General features: G+C 54.9%; 1 protein-coding gene across 1 annotated transcript in view; it reads right to left on the bottom strand.

Moving 5' to 3' along the window:
- Positions 1 to 23720, bottom strand: part of DNAH17 (dynein axonemal heavy chain 17) — a 38704-nt gene that overhangs the window by 1792 nt on the left and 13192 nt on the right. The window contains exons 34-78 of the mRNA XM_068151313.1: positions 23528 to 23688; positions 23268 to 23424; positions 22769 to 22873; positions 21869 to 22026; positions 21155 to 21293; positions 20472 to 20699; positions 20181 to 20318; positions 19810 to 19942; positions 19438 to 19565; positions 19173 to 19321; positions 18785 to 19067; positions 18498 to 18671; positions 17592 to 17799; positions 17328 to 17493; positions 16679 to 16781; positions 16409 to 16556; positions 15966 to 16057; positions 15624 to 15785; positions 15319 to 15483; positions 14976 to 15167; positions 14253 to 14519; positions 13576 to 13737; positions 12812 to 13045; positions 11967 to 12131; positions 11759 to 11854; positions 11449 to 11666; positions 11008 to 11215; positions 10634 to 10749; positions 10131 to 10323; positions 9779 to 10014; positions 9431 to 9553; positions 8508 to 8712; positions 7986 to 8150; positions 7713 to 7853; positions 7425 to 7595; positions 7121 to 7243; positions 6316 to 6509; positions 6061 to 6209; positions 5790 to 5917; positions 4741 to 4968; positions 3984 to 4175; positions 3157 to 3336; positions 1864 to 2046; positions 426 to 608; positions 64 to 207 (exon numbers count right to left, since the gene is read on the bottom strand). Of these exons, the coding sequence (XP_068007414.1) occupies positions 64 to 207; positions 426 to 608; positions 1864 to 2046; positions 3157 to 3336; positions 3984 to 4175; positions 4741 to 4968; positions 5790 to 5917; positions 6061 to 6209; positions 6316 to 6509; positions 7121 to 7243; positions 7425 to 7595; positions 7713 to 7853; positions 7986 to 8150; positions 8508 to 8712; positions 9431 to 9553; positions 9779 to 10014; positions 10131 to 10323; positions 10634 to 10749; positions 11008 to 11215; positions 11449 to 11666; positions 11759 to 11854; positions 11967 to 12131; positions 12812 to 13045; positions 13576 to 13737; positions 14253 to 14519; positions 14976 to 15167; positions 15319 to 15483; positions 15624 to 15785; positions 15966 to 16057; positions 16409 to 16556; positions 16679 to 16781; positions 17328 to 17493; positions 17592 to 17799; positions 18498 to 18671; positions 18785 to 19067; positions 19173 to 19321; positions 19438 to 19565; positions 19810 to 19942; positions 20181 to 20318; positions 20472 to 20699; positions 21155 to 21293; positions 21869 to 22026; positions 22769 to 22873; positions 23268 to 23424; positions 23528 to 23688 (7593 nt within the window). The remainder of the gene's footprint in view (positions 1 to 63; positions 208 to 425; positions 609 to 1863; positions 2047 to 3156; positions 3337 to 3983; positions 4176 to 4740; positions 4969 to 5789; positions 5918 to 6060; positions 6210 to 6315; positions 6510 to 7120; positions 7244 to 7424; positions 7596 to 7712; positions 7854 to 7985; positions 8151 to 8507; positions 8713 to 9430; positions 9554 to 9778; positions 10015 to 10130; positions 10324 to 10633; positions 10750 to 11007; positions 11216 to 11448; positions 11667 to 11758; positions 11855 to 11966; positions 12132 to 12811; positions 13046 to 13575; positions 13738 to 14252; positions 14520 to 14975; positions 15168 to 15318; positions 15484 to 15623; positions 15786 to 15965; positions 16058 to 16408; positions 16557 to 16678; positions 16782 to 17327; positions 17494 to 17591; positions 17800 to 18497; positions 18672 to 18784; positions 19068 to 19172; positions 19322 to 19437; positions 19566 to 19809; positions 19943 to 20180; positions 20319 to 20471; positions 20700 to 21154; positions 21294 to 21868; positions 22027 to 22768; positions 22874 to 23267; positions 23425 to 23527; positions 23689 to 23720) is intronic.

Genomic DNA, 23720 nt, shown 5'->3' with positions numbered 1-23720 from the left:
TTCCTGGTCTTTTGTGGTAGCCATCTTCCCCCGAGTGTTAACTTCCACCAGAGGTCTGCTCACCCTGATCCGAAGGAGCAGGTCTGCGTACCAGGCTCCCAAGCTGAGCAGGGAAGGGTAGGCGTAGCGCGTCCAGGACTCGGGGACGCTGTCATAGAAGAGGGCATTGGCCAGCTCCTCCATATCTGATGTGATGGTCAGCTCTCCCTGGAGAACAGAGAAAAGCTGAACCAAGTGATACTGATGGAAACTCCTCATGAAGCAGGAGGCTGGGTACCTCCTGGCTGGAGCCAGCACTGGGGGATGAGCGAGGGTCACCGAGGGCACTGTACGGGACAAGGGCTGCAGTGAGCAGCAGCCATTGGCACATCACAGGAAGGTATTTGGTAGGGAGAGAGGCTTTCCAGGCAGCCCCCTGACTGTACCTTCAGTCCCAAGTCCAGCTCTTTCAAGGAGCGTCTGATTTCATGGGTCAGGATGTTCATTCTCTCACATTCTTGGAAGGCAACTACAACGTAGGGGGTCTTTTCCATTGCTTTCTCCATGATCTCCATCATATTGAATGGCTCTGGCAGCTTATCCATAATCTCATCTAGGACTGACTTCACCTGGAAAGAAGAGCCCACAGGACTGCTCTTGCCTCAGGGAAAATGCAGTGGGTTAGCAGTTAATGGCCTAGTAAGAGATCTCCTTTTCTGGCCTCCTGTTTCCCTGTGCTTCCTCCTCTGTAACCAATGCTCTGTTCTTTCATTAGCTGCTCTTGGATCTTAAAAAGCTGCAGCTCTTTTTCTGTAGCCAAGAAGGTAAGAACTGAAGCCACAGAGGCAGTGAAAGGCAAGGGTAAAATCCAGGGAGTCAGGAGGAAGGCTACTTTCCAGTATTTTTGTGTTAAATGTGTATTTTTAGTAGCTGCCATGGGGAATGGGAATCGCTGGGCTTGCTCCATCTGTTGAGGATGCAGCCTGTGAGCCACATTGTGCCCCTGGCACATCTTGACCCCTTTCTCTGAGTGCTGCTGACTTGTGTAACTCAGCACATGCTCAGATGGAGGCTACACACAGACTGCCAGGGCAGTGCCTCAGCCCCAGCTCCTCACCCGGTGGCTTCCTCACAGCAGCTCATGGCTGTGACCTTCGTGACTTGTGTCTGCTTGCCTGGGGGCTGCAGTGATGCAGGAGGAGAGGGGAGGGCTCTGCCAGGGAGACAGGGACATGCAGGCAGCTGTGGCCACTGCTCCATCTGCCCTGGGGCTGTGACAGCTGTGCTGCTGCCTCAGCAGCTGCAAAGTGAAGTGTTTGCTTATGTTCAATTACATCACCAATGCCAAAGACTGGCAGTTACTGGAGTGGAAAGGAGAATCTGGTCATGGAGAAACCAATGCAAACAGACTTAAATAAAGACCTGAGCGCAGGCTGCAGCATTTCTCATGAGCTCTGTGCCATCAGCAACTGAATAATAGTATGCCAGGCTGGAAGGAACCCCAAGGATCATCTGGGCCAACCTTCCCTTGAAATGAGCTGGCCCAGAACCCTTAAAGCTGACCAATGCAGGGGAATCCACTGCTTCCCCTGGGAGATGATTCCAGTCTCCACTCTGAAAATTTTATTCTGGATTCCAATTGGAACCTCCCCAGCAGTACCTTGTACCCATTACCCCTTCTCTTTTCCTTGGGACTCCTCCAGGCTCACAGCCTTGACAGCCTGTGCCATGAGGTCTGGGTGAGAGTCACATCTCTATTATCTTGCACCGACAAGAGGCAGCATTGCAGGTCCCATCCTGTCCCTTGTGTGTGGGCCCAGAGCTGTCCTCACCACCTAGTCCTCTCCCAGCCTCTGAAGTGTTTCAGTGTAACACCTCACTTGCCTGTTCCTCTCTGGAGACACCCGAGCCTCCTCCAGCGTCTGACTCTTTGGGCTGCATTTCCAGCACCGTCCGGAAGAGCCTGTCGGAGGTGACGGTCAGGAAGCCGATCTCAGCGTTGGGGTGAAGGCCGTACAGGTAGGGGCTCTCTGGGGGCAGGTTTTCATCGATGTACTCGTGGTACCCCTAAGTGCAGGGCAGATGCTGCTGTTAGATTAGCAGATAGATACAAAGGAGCCTGAGTTCTCACAGGATCCCAGCATGGTGAGGTTGGAAGGGACCGCTGGAGATCATCTAGTCCTGGGCTAGAGCAGGATCAGCCACAGTAAATCACCCAGGAACACATCCAGGCAGGTTTTGAATGCCTCCAGAGAAGGAGGCTCCACAACCTCTCTGGGCAGCCTGTCCCAGTGCTCTGCCACCCTCAAAGTGAAGAATTTTTTCCTTTGTGTTTATGTGGAACCTCCTGTGCTCCAGTTTGTGTCTACTGCTCCTCGCCCTGGACACCAAGGAGAAGTTCTGTGCCAGCCTTGAAAATACCTCATTGCTTTTTGGTGGTGCCCCACGGCTGGCTGACGCTGCTTATACAAGATGGTTTTTCACTCACATCTTACCTAAGTTTTTCCCTCACCACCCCAGCCACAGGAATTATTTTCTCAGCTGTTTTGCGTATTTCCAGGGGATTTAAGCCTTTTTTTCCCCCCTACATTCCCTGTTGGTTAGCATGAGGAAACTCTGACCAGCGTGCGTTCATCCCAGCAGTGGTTTTCTACAGCAAATTGCAGTGTTCACAGGAGCACAGGATGCTAGGGGTTAGAAGGGATCCCCGAAGATTATCAAGTCCAACCCCCCTGTCACAGCAGGACCATAGAATCCAGCACAGGTTGCACAGTAACACATCCAGACAGGGCTGGAAAGTCTCCAGAGAAGGAGACTCCACAACCTCTCTGGGGCAGTCTGTTCCAGTGCTCTGTGACTCTCACAGTGAAGAAGTTCCTCCTCATGTTGAGGTGGAACCTCCTGTGCTGTAGTTTATATCCATTACCTCTTGTCCTACACAGACTGAGCAGAGCCTGTCCCCTCCCTCTTGACACCCAGCCCTCAGATATTTATAAATATTTATTAAATCCCCTCTCAGTCTTCTCTGAGAAGAAACAGTCCCCGGGCTCCCAGCCCCTCCTCACAGGGCAGTGCTCCCGTCCCTCAGTCATCCTGGTAGCTCTTTGTTGGACTCTCATGAGTATTTCTCTGTCCCTCTTCAGCTGGGGAGCCCAAAACTGGACTGATCTTTCTTACCTTGTAGTCCAAGCTGGGAGGGGTCAAAAACCCTGGAGCCAAGGGCACTTCCCCGTCCAGCATCTCCACGCGGATGTATTCGCTCAGGTAGGTCCTGCACAGCCGCCGGTCCCAGTCGTCGGTGATGTGCCCTCCGTACATGATTTCACCAAAGAGGTAGCGGAGGTCATCCCATGGCACCTGCAAGGAAAGGCTCAGCTCAAGGAGAGGTTCCTGCATGGCTCTCCACCCGCAGCCCAGGGAAGCGGCACACAACTACAGAACTGGGGATCCAGGGAGCAACAGTTCCCAAGTAAGCCCAGGAAGGTGCCAAACCCTGGGCCTGCAGATCCTTGGTGACAGATTGAGCTCATCTCAGGTGTCTCTTGTGGTCACCCAAGATTTCACCTTGTCCTAGGATGGGCTCTGAACCCCTGTCATCCCCTCTTTATTCAGATCAACACTGATCACACCTGTGAGGCCAGAGGAAAGCACGGCTCTCCAAAAGGTGAGGCCTCAGTCCTGCTCCTACACTTTCATTACTGGGACAGGCTTTGCCTTTTTAAGTGGAAAGTCATTAAACAAACCAACCCAGCAAAGCACTGAGGGGGGAGCCAGGCCAGGTTGAACACCCTCTGTGCACCCAGCTCAGCCACACTGAGGACTCTGCACCTTCACAGGCCAGAGCCTGCAGGCAGCTCCCTGGGAGGAGCTGAAGAAGGGCCAGCAGCAGGGTGCTGTTCCCTCAAGAGGAGGCATTTGTGCAACAAACTGCTGAGTGTTTATAACAAGAGTTGATGTCGTGGTGTGTCCTGTGCAGAGATTTGGTCACTTTCTGATTCCCTCACCTTGGGGTTAGCCTCCAGGTAGTTGTAAAGGACATTGATGGATATGGTCAGGTCACCGTTGTTGAAGGGGTAGGACTTGTTCCAGCCCTGAGCGCCAAACTTGCGCCGCTCGGCCACCACTGCGTGGAAGTAGCAGAGGGCAAACAAGATGCATTTGAACTCCATTTCTTTGCTGCACATCTCCAATGTGTCCTGCAGCGGAGTTAAAATGGGAATGTGTGAATGGGTTTGCCAGAGAATGAGCAAATGTGGCTGTCAGCCCTCCTTCTGTTGCAGAAAGTTAGCAGATGATGGCCAAGGACAGCTGGAGGTTGTTAAAAAATAAAGCATAAAATTATCTTTTAACCATTTGTGAATTGGTTAAGTTTTACACCCATTCATAAAAAAAATAGATAATCAGGAATCCACACACACTCCCCAGACAGTCAAGGTGGCTTCTTGGTGGCATCAAGCTGCAGCAGCTCGGCATTCAGCCTTGGCAAAGGCTCCAGTAGCTCAATCCCACACCTGGATTTGGGACCCTGAGGCAGCTCTGGCCACCCACAAATCACAGCCTGGCAAATAGGGAGCTCTGCCCCCCCCCACCTCAGGAGGACATGCTGGAGGTGTGCTGGCTCCTAGCACATCATCTGTGGTTGAGTGATGCCCCAGGGATACGGTGAGTAAGACACAACTGACTCAAAACGGTTGGAAGGAGCTGGTTGTGCACAGGGTGGGGGGTGGTGGTAGGGGAGGGCAGGCAGCAGGGTGGGGGTACCTGGGTGAAGAGGTCGAGGGCTTTGTGCAGGTTGGCATACATGCCCGTGGGAGGCTCGTTGGTGATTTTGATGGCATCTTCCAGCAGCCCCTGAGGGATGATGTGGCTCTCGGGGGTGGGGGCTGGCTCTGCGCTCATGAACACTCGGTAGTCATCGTGGCTGCCCTGACTCTTCTGCTCCACTATCTTCTCCAGTGTCCCCAGCCACCGTGCCACCAGGTGGATGTTCTGCAACAGAAGGCCCCCTGCACTCTTTGGACTGCTATACCACCTCAGGAATCACTTCTCCCCCCCTAAACTCCTGTTGTGGCTCCACAGAGAGCAGGTGCAGCATGACATGGCAGCTCTCAGCCTGAGGACACCCAACTCACCCAGGTAGTGTCACTGCCACGGTGTGTGTGTGCCCTGTTCCCTTGTTGCAGGGCTATTGTCCTCTTTGGGTGGCCTCCCACCCATTTGGTTTCCACTCTCAATTGCCTGTCTCCTGCTCTGTGGCCCTCTCCAGTTCCCTTGGTGCCAGCCAGTGGAGTTTGGTGCACACCAAAGGTCTGTCTGTCCCAGATGTCCCCTTGCCTTCTACCTTGCCCATGACGGTGCAGTGAGGGTAAGGAGCTATCATGTCTCAGCCCTCACCTGCTGGTGTTACTGCAGGGAGTGATGGACACTGTACTCCCCCTGCTTCTCCCCACCCCTCCATGAGCCCTCCATGTACCCTCTTTGCTCCTGCACAGCACCTTCCCACAGCTGGGTGGTGGGACTGCCCCCAGTCCCTTCCCTCCCTCTGGCTTTTCCCCCAGCAAGGACAAGCCTGGACCTGGCCCCCGTGTAGGCTGAGCACTGAGACTGTATGTGACAGCCAGTGCACAGGGATGGGGGAGCAGAGCAGCTGCAAACACCCCCCTGAGCTTCAGCCATTCAAAAAACCACCTGAGTGTCAATGGGGATGCCCAGGCTGGGGGAGCCTGGGGACACTGAGCCCTGCTGTGTCTGGTTGCCAGCAGGGCTGCAGCCTCACAATGTGCCTGGTGGCCAGCAGGACCACCACTCACCTGCAGGATGACCCAGTGGCCCTGTGCAGCTGCCACCTCCAGTGCCTCTTCTGCCACGACCTCCTGGCCCTGCCCCAGTGACACGTTGTGGATCCTCCCATTCTCAATGGTGAAGTTCAGCTTTTGGCCTGGAGAGAGGAGGAGAGCACCAGGGTGTGAGATGCTTTTTTGGTTAGAGTCAGTATGAAGATGAGGCTGTGTGCAGCTCCAACCAGCAGCCACACACAGCCATTGTGGGCTGATGCCAGCCAGGGAGTGGGCAGCAGCTCACCCAGGGCCTCCACATCTTTCAGTGGGTCAACACCAGGGGAGAGAATGAAGAAGAGGGGTGTGGAGGGGCTGCTCTCCTTGTACGCCTTGAAGAGCTCAACACTCCTTCCTTCCACATACTTGCTCCCCATCTTCTCTTCCACAAAGTTCCTGCAGAAAACAAAACCATCATGGGAGCTGGGAGCAGACATGGTTGCTGGCGTGGTGAGGCCACAGGGCTCTGCCAGGAGAGCTTGGTGCCAGCTGCCCAGCACACCTGATGGCGTAGGTCATCCTGTCTGGCCGCATGCACCGCAGCATGCACAGCTTTTGCAGGGCTGTTTTGTTCTTCCACTCCTTGGGGAACACTTCCTTCTCTGGCACCTCAGACTCCACAAACTTCTTCCACCGCTTTGCTGAGCCCTCGATGTCGCTGTCCAAGTTCCTGAACTCTTCCATTTCTGAGAGCACCTTCAGGTCCCACAGCAAAGGATCAAATCAATTCTGGGCTCTGTTTGCCCTCAGGGACCCCCCCAGTCTTGGGAGAGGTCCTGACAAAGCTGTGTGCTGTGCTGCAGCTGGGCCCTGAGGGGTCCCACAGCTCTGCTCCACCAGCCCAGACAGGCTGACAGAGCTGCCCTCTGAGACACCCCTGGGTTGCCAAGGATGCCTGGTGAATCTGGGATGCTGTGTGTTGGCTGGTGTGGCACAGCTTGGACACCCCTGAGCTGAGGAGCTGGGCACACAGGGAATGCTGACAGTCAAAAATACTGCTGGAATACAATTTTGCCAGCTGCCCACTCCCACCAGTGTGAGCAGCTACTTCCCCTCAGCCCCTGGGGTGAGCAGGACGTGCAGAGGAGTGGGAGCAGTTGAGCAGGCTTGGTCAGCTGATCCCAGCAGCGAGCATGGACCTCTGTGTTCAAAGTCCCTGTTAGGAGCCAGGACATGCTGGGTCTCACTGGCCACAGAGGATGAAGGGCTTTGTGCACCCTCCCAGGTACTGCAGGTGAACCTGAACTTACCACACCATGGGCTGTGTTGTCATCACCTTGGTACAGTGGGCAACCCTATCAACCAACCTTGATGCCACCCCAGCCCTGAGGCTGCAGGAAGTCCACGGGGGATGTGACGCCAGCCTTGGAAGGGAAGCGCAGAAGGAAGTCCAGCTCCGCTGGGATCAGTTCTTTCTTGAGTGCCAGGACCTGCCAAGTTGAGTGCACAGAGTCATAGTCCCCCTGGCACACACAGCCACAGTGTTGAGGGGCTGAGCACCAGGCAAGAAGCTGCTGAGCATCCAGCAGCACAGATGTAAGAGGCGGACCTCTCTAAACCAGCACAGACTCACATCCGGCCTTATACAAGCCCCAGACATGTGCACATTACCTGGAAGGTGACCTGGGCCAGGAAAATGAGTTTGTCTCTCTCAAAGAGTCCCCGAGCAGTGTACACATAGACAGAGTAGGTGATCTCATCTGTCAGGTTGATGACCCTCTGCTTGATGTCCTCACTGGGGACTGTGCGCTGAATGGCTTTCTCGAAAACCACATTGAAGGCCTGGGGGAGAGCCCAGCGGGCAGCTCAGTGGCTGGGCTGGGTGCTTGTTAGCAGCATCAATGCCAGAACACTGAATCTCTGAGATCCCCCAGCCTTCCCCTCCTGCTCCAGGTCTACCTTAAGAGAGAACTGGTAGATGGGGTTGATCTTGTTGAGGTCACTCAGGATGAAGTAGAGAAGGGACGCTCGCTCTGCTGCTGGTCTGTAGTTTTCTCTAGCGACATTGATTTGCTCTTCGGTGACTTTGGCTTCTTTCACCTGGATGCACATGAAGATGGATGCACCCAGCAGCCTGGCATCTAACCTCCTGCTGAGTGCCCACTGTGGCCCAGGAGAGCTCTCCTGCTGTCTGTGGCACTGCAGCACAGGTGCCGGGACAGCTTCCCTTACCTTCTCCTCGATTTCAATGGCTGTGCGCTTTGTTGTTTCCAGGTTCTCCACCAGCTCCGTGTCCTCCAGGAACCCTCCCGTGGCAGCAGACAGTCTGGCAAGCAGAGAGTCCTCCAGCTCCTTCAGCCTGATCTTGAACTCGTTCTGGCTCTTTGTGAGGTTTGCCTACAAGCCCAGCACCCAGAGACATCACTCAAGAGGTGAAACTGCCATCAGTCCCCATGTTTTTCATCATATCACCGAAGTGCCAAAGCAAGAGGAGGGTGGATGTGGCCCAGCCTGGGATATGCTGTCACCTGCAGGGTGAAGCAGCAAGCGTGCCTGTGGCAGTGCCAGGCTCCTCCGGGGAATGGTGGACAGGCAGCTGCCCATGCAGATAAAAGCTCTGTTTGGCAGTCACTGAGCTCTCGAAAAGCAACAGCAAGCTCGCAGAGGTGACGCCCTGCTGCTTCCTGCCAGCAGAGCGGCCGCAGCCTCTCCAGGCTGCTTTCTGCTGCTGCCTCACCAGCAGAGGGTTCTTACCTTCAGGGTCTCCAGGTCTGGACGTTCTTTGGCCACCACAGCAGCCAGGAGCTGGTCCTCCAGCCCCTCCCGTGTCACCAAGAAGTTGATCAGGGTGCACTGAGCCTGCACCTCTGGCTTGTAGTGAGGGTTGGAGTATTTGGTGTGCAGAATGAGGCGGAAGCGTGGGTGATATTCCACTTCTTTATCTCCTATCTTAATGTATCTGTTCAGTTAATTAAACTAATAAATTTATGCACACTCAGCAGTAACTCATCACAGACACAAGCCCTCAACCCACATGCTATTCCCAGCCACTCAAGATGTGTTTCTCTGGTCCATAGCAAGGACAGAACATCCCAAACAGCCCTAGCAGGGCAAAGGCAGGAGGAGCAGAAGGAGCTGGTGGCTGCCCTGCCTGCAGCCCCACCACAGCTTCTGAGCTCATGCCGTGATACGAGGCAAGGTGGTGCAGCTCCCTCCCTGGCAGCCCCAGAGCTCTGTCCCTGCAGCTCCAGGGAACCAGCCCTCACGAGAGACAGCAGCATGGCAGAGGAGGTTGGTGGTGTCTGGGGAAGGCAACACTGCCTGCAGCAGGGCTGGCAGCACCAAGTGGGGCATGGGATTCCCCCTAAAATCCCCATCATAGAACAGCTTCTGTGTCTGCCAAGAGAACCCTCCCAGCTGAGCACACCTTACTGCAGGTACACAAGGGGCCATGCTCTTAAACCACTAAACAAACTGGACTCTGCAGACCAGAAGATTCCAAAACATCACATCAGCCTCAATATCCTCAGTGGGAAACAGCAGGGCCAAGTGCAGGATGTGGGCAGGGCCAGGGGAAGAGTCAGCCCCCACAGCTGTCATGCAAGGGGCACAAATTGGCGTTTTAGGGCAGCAGTGTTTGCTCAGTGTAGGTGAAACTCCTTGGCACCAGAGCTGACCTGCCCTTCTTGATGGTGTTCCTGCCAAGCAGGTGGTCCAGCACCGGCTCCACTGTCTCACCAACATCCTCAATCAGCAGCGTCTGTCCCTCAGACACTGCCTGCTCGATGGTCTCCAGGTAGCTGCAGGCAAGTGAGGCCTGGGGTGAGCTCAGGCAAACACTGCCAGCTGCTGCACCTCAGCGGAACCCATCCTGGCCCCTGGAGAGCCCATCGAGGTGTTGGGCGCTCCATCAGTGCTGCTACCCTCAGATGCCCCGAGTCGGATGTGGGACATGAGTGCCCTGGCAGGGGAAGGTTGGGGTGGTCCAGCCCAAGTTTGCAGATGCCCCCCAGCCCCTGACTCACTTCTTCTGGCCCAGACGGATGGCTCGCAGCTCCTCCCCGTATTTGTTCTTGATCCACTTGATGCCCTGGAGCTGGGCATCCACCACCAGGGGCCACCTCTGGGTGTTGCAGAGGATGGTGGCATTCTCGATGGACGTTCGGTCACTGGGCAGCCCCTGATTGCTCCAGGCAGCCACATCAGCAGAGTCGGTGAGCAGGCTGAGGGGGTCCAGCTCTGGGGTGATGGGGATGGGCACCTGCCGGGGAGGGGCCGTTGGGGGCCTGGCCACAAAGGAGCAGCAGCCCCTTGGTGGCAGTGGGTATGGGAGGAAGCAGCCCCAGGCACCCCGGGACAGGACCTGTGGCCACTCACTTCCAGCCTGCTGAGGAAGGGGATCCAACACTTGTCCAGCAGCTCACTCCTGTACTTTTTGGTGAAGTAGCCAACGTAGGACACGAAGGCAGAGACCAGCAGCACATCTCCACACACTGTCTTCTCCTGCTCCCTGAGCATCTCCACTGACTCAGCCCAGCGGACGTTTTCAGATGCCAAGCCCCCGATGAGCCTGGGGAGGCAAAGGGGACGGTGCCTGCTGTGGTGCTGCCACTCTCATTGCTGGGTGAGGCAGATGGGGACTTAACCATGGTGCCCCACAGTGGATGGCCATCACCAAATGCCCTTGGAATTAACCCACCTCTGCCTGGATGGTGGGCTGCCCTCCCCTGTGCTTGGCTCCAAGGCTGCATTCCCCCCTGAATTTCTGGCCCAATTCATACTTGGGATTTTTTAATGTGGGGAGGGCATGGGGGGCTCTAATGGCAGTGCCAAGGAGCAGTAGAGTCCTGGTGCCTCTGGAGCCAGCATTTGCAGGGTACCTGTTTGCCAGTGTGATGACTCTGTTGGTTGCATCAGCCTCCTGCTGACATTTGATTTTTTCAGCTGTGGCTTTCTCAAATTCTGCAGTGAGAGCTGCCAAGTTGGCATTCAGGTCCTTCAAAAGACAACACATCCACAGTGACCTCCTGCCCAGAGCACAGTCACAGGGAGTTGCCAGGCCAGGAGAGCTTTGCAGCAGCCTCTGTTGTGACCACACAGCTCTTGGAGCACCTGGGCTCCGGGTGATACAAATGACACAAATCTTTCTTGCTCATGTTTGGCAGACAAATAGCTACTAGCTGGTGGGGTCATGGGTACCAGCCAAGGCAAACAGCTCCTAGCCTGGGGGTGTGTGTGGGGGGTAAGAACTCACAGCAATTTTGTCCTTGATGCGCCTGAGCTTTTCTTGTGCCTCTGCCAGCTCAGCGTTGGCCTCCTCCAGAGCCTTCCTCTTGGGCTCCACCTCACAGAACACCTCGTAGAAGCGGACGATGTTTAGGCACCAGGAGCACAGACCTGCAGCAGCTGTTGACTTTGACATGATGAACTCTGGATCAAAACTGGGGTCTGACCTGTAGGGCCTGGAACAGGAGAACACACAGTGCTGTGATGCTGTACTGTGGCTGCTGATGGCCCCACCTCACTCCTCCTGGAGCTCTTCCCAATGGGTGGCAGGGTGGGAGAGCAGAGCAGGAACCTGGATCCCACTTCCTGCCTGTGGAACCTCACTGGATGAGGGTCTCTGGGATGTCCTGTCCAGGACAGGCTGATGGCATGGGGCTAGGAAGGGGGCAGGAACCAGCCATGGACTCACTGAAATGCCTTGAGACAGGCCTCGGGGATGTGCTCCTTGTCAAACTTCTTTAAGGTGTCAATGAAAGTGTCTACTTTTCCCATCATGACTTTTGCTGCCTTCCAGCTCTTATCCTTTGGTATATTGCCCTTTGGGGCTGTCAGAATCATCACAGCTGCTGTCACGTTCACCACCGCGTCCGGTGGGGTCCCAAAGGACTTCAGCTCCGTCAGGTTGTTCTGAGAAGGGACCACAGGGCAGCTGAGCATCGCCTGGGCACAGGGGCGCTGGCACCAGTTGGGTACCCTCTTCCCATTGAGGCATCACCCACCTTGTTGAGTGTGTTGAGGGCCTCCTGGGCAGCTATCAGTGCTGGCTCTGCTTTTGCCAGGTCAGTCTCACAGGCTTGCTGCTTCTCAGCCACGTTCTGCGAGGGCACAGGACAGGGTGAATGGCAGTTACCCAGAGGCAACAGAGCTCATGCTGCCCTGTCTTGTGCTGGACCTTAGTGCAGCAGACATCGGTTCAGTACCACTCACCTTGTTAATGGCTTGAACCTTCAGCTCCTCCTCATCAGCGATGGCTTTCTCCTTGCTGACCTTCTCTGTCTCAATGCCTACCACATGGATCAGTTTATCTGCATCCTCATTCTTCTGCTTCAGCTCTGCCTCCTGAACAGCCAGCTTGGCTTTCAGTTCATCCACCTTGATGAGAGGAGAAACAGAGAAGATCAGAGCATTGCTCCTGCCAAGCCCTTCCCAGTGGTGCCTCAGTGTGGCTTGGGGATTTCACAGCCCTTAGCATGTAATCTTCTGGAGGTCTTATTACAGAAAGGACCTAGAGGTGCTGGAATGTGTCCAGAGAAGGGCTACAAGGATGATGAGAGGGATGGAGCTGCTCTGTTATGAGGACAGACTGAGACAGTTGGGGTTGTTCAGTCTGGAGAAGAGAAAGCTCTGAGGAGACCTTATTGTGGTCATCCAGTATCTGAAGTGGGCTATAAGAAAGCTGGGGAGGGACTTTTTAGGGTGTCAAGGAGTGATAGGACTGAGGTGAATGGCACAAAAATAGAAATGGGTAGATTCAGATTGGATGTTAGGAAAAAATCTTCACCATGAGGGTGGTGAGACACCGGTAAAGGTTGCCCAAGAAGGTGTTGGAAGCCTCATCCCTGGAGGTTTTTAAGGCCAAGCTGGATGTGGCTATGAGCAACCTGATCTAATGTGAGGTGTCCCTGCCCATGGCAGGGGGGTTGGAACTGGATGATCCTTGAGGTCCCTTCCAACCCTAACAATTCTATGATTCTCAGCCACCATTGCCCATCCCGTGGGGATGCTTCTCCTCCCGTCACCCTGTATCAGGTTGTGGTACTGTGGGCAGTCACCTGCGACGTTGTGCTCTGCAGCTTCATCAGCCCTTTCTCCAGCCTCTCGATCTTGCCTGTGAGCTCACTGCGCTGCTTCGACAGCAGGTTTTGGTAGAGCTTTATCTGCTCCAAGAAGGTCTTCGGTGTGGTGTAGTTATAGCGCCTCTCCACGGCCAGGTAGGTGTTGGACATCTCCTTAACGCTCATGTGGACGTAGGACATGAAGCGGCTGATGGAGACCTTGACCTCAGGCTGCACCAGGAGCACAGAGAATGAAGATGTTCGACCAGAACAGCTTCAACTGCTGCACCACACAGATGCAGTGAAATGATAGGGTGAGACCCAGCCTTCCACATCCAGCCCAGAGGCCAGAGGGAAAAGCTTCTCTTTTCATTAAATAGGGATCATGGCACTAAGGATGCTGGTTCTGGAGCCCAGCTCTGGTTTTTGCTAGTGCTAATCCCCCAGGGCTAACCTGGGCTGCTTGGGGAGAAGCTGCTGTTTCCAGGCTGTCGTTTGTGGTGGTGTTTAAGGACAAAGAGGGAACGAGGAAAGGTTCATCCTCACCTGCTCCAGCCCTGGAACCAGCTGTGAGCTTACCCCATCCTCCATCCCCAGTTCACTGTCCCAGCACCTCCAGGCCATACCAGACCCCATCCCTGGGCACATCTCAACAAGGAGAGCAGCAAAGTCACGGCCCAAAGCAGCCCCATGGGCCCATCCACCCAAGGCTGAGGACTGAGCACAGTTACAGCATACAGCAAGCCAAGGTCCCATCTCACCTCGATGTCTCCTGTTTCCTCCAGGAATCTGCTGCTGACAGACACGAGTGCATCCTCTGGCCACTCATGGAACCAGTTGATGGCTGTGCAGTTCACCACGGCAGGGAACCTCCTTGCTCGCACTCGCAGGGTTGAGCCCACAGGGGAGAAGCAGAGGATGACCTGGGGCAGAACATCACTGCTGAACAGTGTCCCTGCTGTCAGGGGTGAGCTCACACATGGGCCCCCAGGAGTATCCCTGTGGGCTTCACATTGCTGTGCACATTCTGCTGAGGATAAGGACTTTGTCTACCACCCATTAACTCCCCAGTGTGTGGGAGATGGTCTGATTGTGAACTCTGCACCTCTCAGCAGGGCCAGGGCTGCCTTTGGACCTGTTTGGGTGGCTGTGGCCAGTGGCCAAGCACAGTGCCCATATCAGCATCCCAGTGGCACAGCCTGGTGGCAGCTCATGGCCATGGAGGCTGCTCACCACCCCCTGCCCCTAGGGAGATAAATAAGTGTGGAAGAAGACCTGCACCCTTTGGGCTGGGGGTGCACCACTGGCTGGGAAACCTCTTGAAACCTCCTTCACTTAGGCCAACCACCATCTAATGAAGCCCCAGCGTTTCCTGCAGCCTGTCTGCAAATGGGTTTGGGATTAGGCAAGGCAAAGCTCCCCTCTGGTGAGCACCCACCTTCAGCTGCCGCCTGACTTTTTCTATGAATAATTTCCAGCAGTTTTCCCTTGTATCCTGCAACCCAAGCATCTTCACTTGGGGCCTCATGGCACTCATGATGTCTTCCAGCTCATCATCCTGAAAGAGCCCTGGCACCTCCCCAGATGCCAAGAAGTCATTGATTAGGACCAGGAATGATTCTTCAGCCACCTGGGAGTCTGTCATCAGGAACACTGTGGGCATGTTCTTCACAGCTGCCTTGATGTACTGGGAGGCGAGGTCCAGCTGCAGCAGGAGAGAGAAACCATCATCCTCCATCTTCAACCACCCCGAGCTGTTCCCCAAAGTAAAGCCTGGGGCTCAGGGGCCATTCTGGGATGCCAGAAGGGAGTCTTTGGAGAGGAGCCCTTGGGAAGGAGATTTTGGAAAGGATTCTTTGGGAAGGTGCCTTTGGGAGAGTGCTGGCTGCTTGTCTCCAGGGTGTCTGCCAGGGCTGCACAAATTGTGTCTTCCTTCACAAATGTCTCCTACCCATCCCTGATGGGGAAACACCACAGTCCCTCAGAGTAAGTGTTCAGAAACACTTTTGAGCAGGTCATGGTGCACAGGGACAAAAGGAGAGCAGAGGCTTGTGCTCCTGCCTTAGGCACCAGAACCACTGCAGTGCTTGGCACTGCTCCATGTTCACAGGATTGGTCTTGTAAGCAGGTGGTGCTGGGCTGGGGGGAAAGCTGCTGTCACCTTCAGGTCTGGGATGCTGTAGCCTTTCCTCAGCGTAATCTGAAACACCTCCAGGTTGCTGATGTATGCTGCCAGCCGTGCCAGGCTCTGCTTCCCGCTGCCCCCTACCCCCACCAGCAGCGCGTTGCCCCGGGGAGACTCCAAGATCCGACTAATTCTGCAAATATGGGAGAGAGCATCCTCAAAGAGCACCTGGAGGGGACAAGAGGGGAAGGATCGATTGTGAAGCACAGCAGGAAAGACAGCAAACGCCCTGTGATGCACAAACCTGAGCAGGAGTGATGCTGCAGCTCTGCGGCATAGTTGCTGCCTGGGCACAGAGCTGCCCGCACAGGGCACTCACCAGGCTCATTGCGGCGTTCACCTCGTTGTAGCTTTCCAAGGCTTCCACCAGCAGCTTGTTCAGAGCTGGCCAGCTGGGCACTGGCAGGTACTTGGGCTCTCCCATGCCCTGGGTGAAGTGGAAGTAGATGTTGGGCTTGGCAAACATCAGATCTTCACCGAGTTCCTGGGAGAGACAATGCAGCCATGGGGCTCAGCTGAGGAGCACCCAGAAGCTACTGCTGCCTGTGCCACTGCTGGGGAGCTCAGCCTGGCAGCACAGCCCCGCCAAGCTGAGGGGCTCCCTCAAATTTCAGCAGAGCTTACAGCAAAAGACTTTTTGCAGGTGTCCCCCAGAAGCTTCTCAAAACCTTTCTGGTCGCTCTCATTGACAAGCTTGTCCCCATACACCCTCTCAGCTTCGTGGAGCCAGAGGCGTACCAAGTCCACAGGAGACTTCAGGCATTCAGGGGTGGAGAACAACAGACCCTGAGGAGGACAAGGATCCCTCAGTCCCTGGGGGACTTTTGCTGCTGCTCAGAACTGAAGTAAAAGGTTGGATTTGGGAAAAGGTTGTGGTACTTTGTGGAGATGTACAGCTGCACTGCAGGGGTGCATGAAGGAAAGAAAGGAATAAAGATGTTTTAGAGGGAACAGCTCTCCTACTACCTGGAATATGTTGGAGAGGTCCCGGAGGTTGAAGATGTAATGGAACTTGATGGCTGTTGGCAGGAAGGTGGAGGTGACCTTCTGATGGAGAGCTGTTGGTAGGAAACAGGGACAAGTGGGAGGGTAGATCCCCAGAGACCACTGCAGCTTCTGGGGGGATCTCTGAGCTCTCTTGTTCTCCCCACTGGGACCTTCAGAAGGGAGGACAAGGCTGAGGTTTGGGTCTGACAGTCTCTAGTGACACAAGCTGCATGAGTAGGAGGAAGAGAGGAGCTGAGGTTTCACTTGCATGGCACCATGATGTGGAGATGCAGTGTGGGGCTCCCAGGGGAGGACTAGTGGTGAGGTTGGATTTCCTGGTGCCAGTGGGGGTGGGCACCTTGCCCAGGGGCTGATACTGCCATGTGCCACCCTCCCTACCCTATAGCATGACAGGGGCTCACCCAGTGCCGCTGCTACCAGCTGGGGCTGCAGCTTCTGGACAGCTGGTGGCACACGCTGCAGGGCCAGGTGCTGGGCCAGGATGGTGCCATAGATGGCCAGCAGAGCCTCCTGGCCAGGAAAGTTCATGGCAAAGACACAGAAGTGCCGCTGCAGTGAGGGACAAAAATTCAGCTGGAGCTTTGCCCTGCAAGGGCTGCTACTGCCAGCCCCATCCCACCAGCTCCAGGCTCTGGACTGCCTGGGGCACAGCGCCTGTGGGTCCTGCGTACCTGCAGCCTGGAGTCGATGGTGAAGGAGCCTGCAGTTGGGTTCATGCAGGCCACGTACTGACAGTTGTGAATGTCCTTCAGGGTCAGTTTGGTCCTGTCGTACCTGTGCAGGAACCAGCACTGTGACACTTTCCACAGGGGTAGATTCCTCTGGTCTGGTTATGCCCCATGGACACAGGAGCAGGGATCTCCATTTCCCCTGTGCTTGCCAAAGCCTGGCACTACTCTTAGCACTGCTGTGTGGGACCCTTCCCATACCCCATGGCCAGACCTCCAGTGCAGCTGGTACCTTGTCACCTTTTCCCCATTCCCACCACCTGGGCCCCATGCTGCACTGCCTGGCACTGGGATTCCCACTGGGGATTCCTTGCTGGCACTGGCAGTGTGGCTTCTTGCTTTGGATGGGGTTTGGAGTCACCAGCAGAGAGCTTTCCTATTCCTCTGCCAAAGCCTTCCCCATAGCTCTGGGGATGAGTGGGCTGGGGAGGAATGGGTGGCTCAGCTCCACTGGCAGCATGGCACAGGAGTCAGCATGGACATAGGATGGCTGGGGCCTCCAAGGTGATGGCAAAGGAGCCAATATAGCATGGGTTTGCTGGGCAAAGGGTCATTGAAACCCTACAATAGGGGCCTCTGGCTGGTCACCCACCAGTGCCCATGGTCCATGTGCTGCCGGATGAGCGTGTGTGGTGCCACAGTGCCATACTTGTCCACCTCTGGCATGTTCATGTCATCAATGAAGTAGATAAGCCTCTTGGTGCCAGGTGGACCATAATTCCTCCCTGACTTCTTCTCCAGGGGCTTCTCAAGGACAGCTGCAGCAAGAGGAGTGGTTGGTGGGCAGTGTAGCAATGCCCAGGGCTGTGTGGCAGAGGCCAGTGCAGGTCTAGCTGCCAGCTGGAGCCAGTCTTACCCTGCAGCATGGCCGAGGTGGTGTAGAAGTTGAAGGGCACAGACTGCACGAGGTACTCATCTGTGCTGAGTGCTTCCAGCTTGTTCCACATCAGGACTGACTTCCCTGTCCCTGCGTTCCCCACCAGCATCACTGGCCTCTGCTTCTCCATCAGCAGGTCCAGGAAGTAGCGAATGCGAATGGTCTCAGTTGTGTGCACCACGGAGGCCTGGGGAAATCACTCCTTCAGTCCCTGGACCTCAGCTCTTGCTGCTGGAGCTGATGCTTGCAGGCAGAGCTGGGATAGACCACTTGAGCAGCAGGCAGTGTGCCAGGAGCCATGCCTGGTTCTCCTGGCAGTGCCAGATGGTCTAATGAAAGATGCTCTGTACAAACCTGGTCCCTCTCTAAAGCAAATGGTGTTAAGCATCTGGTTATGCTAAAGACTTTCTGACCAAGGATAGGAGCTCTCAGAAAAACTAGTTAGGAAACCAGAATAGCACAGCACCTGAAACTGTCCCCAGTGACTTTGCTGAGCCAATGCAGAGGCCAGATTCAGCTGTGGCACCTCTCCCTTTCCCCAACATCTTTGACACCCTCCCCAGGACAGCATCTCCAAAGATGTGCAGATAAAGGGTTAAAGTGCAGGTCTGCATTCAGGTCATAGCTGTCATTATTTCAGGAGACTCTGTGGAGCCAGAGGTTAATCTGAAATGACAAGAGAAGAGCTGCAGCCTGCAGCTCTTGCTGGACTTTCATTGGGACAAAGCAGAACCCTGTTATGCTGTGGGGTCTGCCAGGTGCTGGCAGCCTGCATGGCAGAGCCAGCCCAAATCCCTGCACAGCTTCAGGTGTGGAGTCTTGCCCAGGGTTGCTCAAGAGAAGACCCTGGACTACTGACCAAATAAAAGGTGGAAACAGAAATACCTGCAGAGGGACTTCAGGATCGAGCTCAAAATTTGGCACTTTTTCAGTCCAGGGCATGAGTTTCTTTGTGTCTGGATGAATGTAATAGTCAAAAATTGTCCCCTGAGAAGGAAACTTGATGGTTTTGAACTCTTCCACCCACCACTTGCTGAACTCCAGGCGATAATCCACGAGCTGGGAGGAGCCAAAGAGAAAAACTCAGGAACTGGCCAATGCCATGGCTTTAGTGTTTTCCAAAGGAATGCAGCCAAGGGATGGAGATGGACAGGCTGCTCCCACAGCCATACCTGGTCCTGGAACATGGCCCCACCAAAGGCCCAGGCACAGGCAAAGACAAAGTAGAGCTCATAGAGCTCCCGGGGTGAGTCTGCTGGGACAGACTGTGGTGTCAGGAGGCACTCCAGCAGGTACAACACCATCTGTATCACTGTGACCTCGGGGACAGGGGTGATCTTCTTGAATCCAAACTTGAGCTTCTCTAGGCACACTGGCAGGTATTTGTCAAAGAGGACTGTTAAATGGGCCCTCTCGGACTGCACTGTCCTTGTCTCTATCCAGCTGGTCACAATGCTGTGGGAGGCATGGGTGAGGCTGCAGGTGAGTGCACAGGGGACCCACACCCATCCCATCCCACCCCACCCTGCCCCACCCCACCCCATCCCTCCCTGTGCTCACGGGTTCCAGCCCAGGTCTGCAGGGTTGATGTAGAGGATCCCTGCCCGGGACACGGTTGCCGGTGTGGCTGTCCGCAGGTGGCTGATCTCGAAGAGGAGCCTCATGGTGGGGTTCAGGGGGATGCGCTCATTGCTGGCCAAGGTGAGAACCTGGCAGAAGGTTCTCACATGGAGGGATGTCCTGATCTTGGGGCCCAGGCATGAACACAAGCTGACCAGCTTGAGCTAAGGAGCGAGCAAAACTCCTGGGGTGTGATGGCACCAACCTTATTGTCATCCATGACCGTGTTCAGAGATTCGATCCACATGGGGTCAATATCCCCATCGAGGATTATCCACTTGGGGCCCTTGTGTGTAATGTTGGCCAGGTCACGCATGGCTGAAGAAAACAGACCTGCCCCACAGAGAGAGGTGTGAGTTTGGTCAAACATGAATGGGATATTTGCTGGGTGGGGCACATGGGACTGGCTGCTTCCCTGAAACCCTCTTCCTCCCTCACCCTCCAGCAAAAAGCCTCAAGGAAAGATCTCCCCATTCCATCAGCACATGGCAGAGTGTTACACAGACACAGCCTGGGCACCAGCTGTGGCCAGCTCCCACCCGGGGTAAGCAGCTGCTCACAAGTGTTGGCGTCTCACCGTCCTTCCACTCTCGTGTGGATGGATGAATAATCCCAAACAGCTCATCACAGGTCACAGCCTTTGGGTCAAGGTCCACAGTGACAGGCCTCTTCTTCATGTTCTTGTATGTCTTGTTGAGTGACCTCAGCACCTGTGGAGAGGGGAACCAACCAAGCTCCTGTGAGGTCTTCTGCAGCCTTCAGCAGCCTTTGCCCATGGTCAGGGGCACAAAGCCTTGATCCCACCCACTGTGGAGCACCCTGGCCTGGACACGCATGTTGGGAAAGTTCTGGATAAAGCCAGGTGTCTGCATACACAGGGGACACCATGGGATCTGCTCAGCCAGGGCAGGAGAGGATCTGTGTCCTCAGGAATGCTTTAGCTGCTACCTGGGACTTTCCGCAGCCAGCGTTGCCGACAACGAAGACAGAGTGTCTCACTTGCAGCAGCTCCTCCAGCTGCACCACCTTCAGCACAAAGCTCTCCTCTGCCTGCAGCTTCAGCTCCAGAATGGACTGCTTAATGATCTGGGAAGGAAAGCAGGCACTGACCACCAGTGGCTGTCACAGGCTCAATAAGACCCCAGAGATGAGCCAGCCACCCCCAGAATGGACTTTCAGCCTCTGGACCCTGCTGGCGCTGGGATGTCTCTGGCACTGGTGCTGTGCCTAAGCTTGTACCTTCTCAAAGTCAAGATCTCTCTTCCTGGGGACATCCAGGGCTGGGAACAGGTCTCCAATTAGCCCCATGAAGATGGGCAAGTCATCTGTCACAATCTTGGGGATGTTGAAGTCCCGTAAAGCTCTCATCAGAACTTGGTCCTCGGCGCGGCCAGGGTCTCCTCGCTTCAAGGAGCCTGCAACCACTAGTACAGACTTGATAGCCCTCAGTCCCCAGTCATAGTGGTCCTGCCAACAGGCAGCAAAGTGTTACAACCCCACTTTGTTGAGAGAGAACTGCTTTAAACAACACTGCAGAGGAACGCCTACATCCATCACCCCACTCCCAGGTTAGCCCAGCAGTGTCCAGCAGAACAGACTTAAAGTGAGCTTAGGTATAAGACCAGCCCTGGTCAGCCACCAGGTTGAGTCCTTGGAAATCACTTCTGCTGAGATGAGTCATAACTGGATGCTCTCATCTTCACTGGCTATATTCTGTTCTATTTTTAGATGGCTTGATTTCTTCCAGAAGGCAGAAATATGCCATATGATGCACCAGCATGAAAGTGGAATTTGTCCAGCTGAGCTACATGGAACTGAAGTCAGTGTGTTACTGCCAGCTGAGGGATTTTAAACTGTCCATCAGGTCTGGAATGCAAATTAACTGTTTCATCTTCAAGAACCATGTGATGGGGTTAAGTTACCTGTTTAGACAAGAGCTCCTTGCAGAGTGTATACAGAGTAATGAACTTCCTTGCTAGAAGCTTGGCATCAATAAAGCCTTCTGCCACAAGCATGATTTCACAGATCAGTTCAAAGTCAGGGACCACCATGGCACAGGGTCTGGAGAAAAGCAGCAGCAGGTCAGCAGGGCTGTGTAGGGGTGACCATATGTCCCTCACCTTTCCACAGCCAGCAGAAACCTGCCCCCAGGTTTCAAATATGGATCACTCCCTGCTGCTTTGATCAGCAGTGAAGCAGGCAACAATTTACACCAGTTGGGGTCTTTGGAGGACTCTTGTCCAGCCTCCTGCTCCAAGCAGGGCTCATCTTGGATCAGATCACTCTGTGCCTTCTGCAGTCACAGTCTGAGTTCCTCCAAAAACGGAGATCACATAGCACCCCTGGGCCTCTCATTCCAGTGCTTGAATGACTTTTTCCCTTTTTCTCAATGGGAGGTTTAGCTGAAGGTGGCAATGGGACACCTTGAGCATTCTCTTCCCCTGGCTGAGCTGCCCAGCCCTCCCAGCCTCCAACCATTTCAGAGCTTTGAGTAGGGCTGTCCTGGGGTGCCAGGCTCTCCCTGACACTAGGGTCACCAGAACACACCACTAACAAAGGCTGTAGCATATGTGGTTTCCTGCAGAGGGAAACATGTAACGACCCCAGTGACACACTGACCGGCTGCCCGCAGGTACCTGAACAGAGCTTTTAAGTTTTCAGGCAGTTCTGTCCTTCCTGCGTAGCCTGGGTTCATGGTGATGAACAGCCCAACTGATGGGATCAGAGAGATTGTCTCTCCAAGGAAATTAAATGTTTTCTTCTTGGCACGAATTGCATCGAGGACACATTTCACCTGGCAGGCCAGCAGACATCGGTGTCAGTGCCAGCAGCTCTGTGGTCCCAGTTCACCCTCACCACCCACCCACAGAAAGTGAGCCTTGGATATTCAGCTGTGTCTTCAGCAATGACACCAGGAACTTGCTGAGGCCATGGCAGCAGAGCAATCTCCAGGCTCAGAGGAGCTGACCTCACACCAGTGTCTCACTAGGCACCATGATGCCCTGTCCCCAGAGATGTCAGAGCCAGCAAGAATGTGACAGCTCACCAGGATAGGACACAGGTGGGGTGTGGGATCTTAAATGTGCCCCAAGGCCCTGTACCACTCTGCTTCCCCTCCATTTGTGTCCCAGTAGAATAGAATAGAATTAACCAGGCTGGAAAAGACCTTCAAGATCATCAAGTCCAACCTATCACCCAACACCATCTTATCAACTAAACCATGGCACCGAGTGCCTCATCCAGTCTCCAAACATATAGAGTCTCCAACATATCAAAGACTCACAGAATGGCCCAGATTGGAGACAACCTTTAAGATCATCAAGACCAATCATTAGCCCAGCACTGACAACTCAAAGCCATTTCCTCTTGCTTTCTCACTTGTTACTTGGTTGAATATCACACAGTGGAAACAGCAACAGCAAATCCTCCCTCGCAAAGATGGCTTTAACTGTGACAATGCCCAGTAAGAGAACTGGGAAGTCTCTTACAGCCCTTACAGCACTCTGCTGCCACCAGTTTGTATGGGGAGCACAGACCTGCACAGCGATCACGGACAGAACCTCCACCAGGATGCGGTTGAACTCATCGAAACATCCCCAGGCACCAGTCTGAGCGAGGCCCTTGTAGATGTTGCCACAGGACTGGAGAGAAAGCAGCAGAGGTGGGCTTCAGACCCTGAGCTCTTACAGAGAGGCTGCAGTGTGGGATTTGCTATGAAAACTCAAGTGCTGAGAGCTGCTCATGCTTTTGTGGCTTGTGCTGTTCCCTAGGGAAGTGCCAGCAGCCCCCTGGGCTTCCAGGGACAAGAGCTGGCCCCTCGGGCTGAGCAGCACAGAATGGCACCGCGGGCTGCTGTTGGACCAACGTGTTTTTTGCCAACTGCCACACCAGGAAGAGAAGAACAGCTTCAGGGTATGGGTGATGGACACTGCAACCAAACTGGGGGAGCTGCAGGCTGCAGTGGTGCCCACCTTGTCTGGGTGGACACCCCATGGCTCTCACCTCGGTGCCACGGTCCCACTTCCCATGCTCTACCTTGTAGTCCATCTGCTCGGAGCAGTTGAAGACATAAACCATTATGCCCACTGCCCGGCCCAGGTCCTTGGTGGTCTCTGTCTTTCCAGTGCCTGCGGGGCCAGCAGGGGCTCCCCCCATGTAGAGGTGGAGAGATTGTGTCAGGGTGATGTAGCACCTGTGGAAGGGACGGTGGCATCAGGGCTGAGCGGTGCCAGCAGCGTGTCGGAGCCGATGAGGTCGGCGTGGGCAGGAGGAGGAGCAGGGGGCAGGGCCTCTACCGATCCGTCAGGGGGGTGATGACCAGGCGGGGGGTGTTGCCCAGGTACTCGTAGGAGTAGCGGAGCTGCGCGTCGCAGATGTTGGCGTAGCAGTGCTTGCTGCCATCGTCCCAGCGGTGCCGCAGCTGCGACTGCCAGGTGAACTCCTGCGCATTTTCCACCTGTGGAGCGGCCAGGTGTAGAGGGCAGGCAG

The sequence above is a fragment of the Melanerpes formicivorus genome, unplaced genomic scaffold (assembly GCF_026170545.1).
Source record: "Melanerpes formicivorus ecotype bairdi unplaced genomic scaffold, bMelFor1.0.p_v2 SCAF_21, whole genome shotgun sequence".
NCBI lineage: Eukaryota > Metazoa > Chordata > Aves > Piciformes > Picidae > Melanerpes > Melanerpes formicivorus.
The sequence above is the reverse complement of the archived record's forward strand: the minus strand, read 5'-3'. Positions and strand labels throughout refer to the sequence as shown.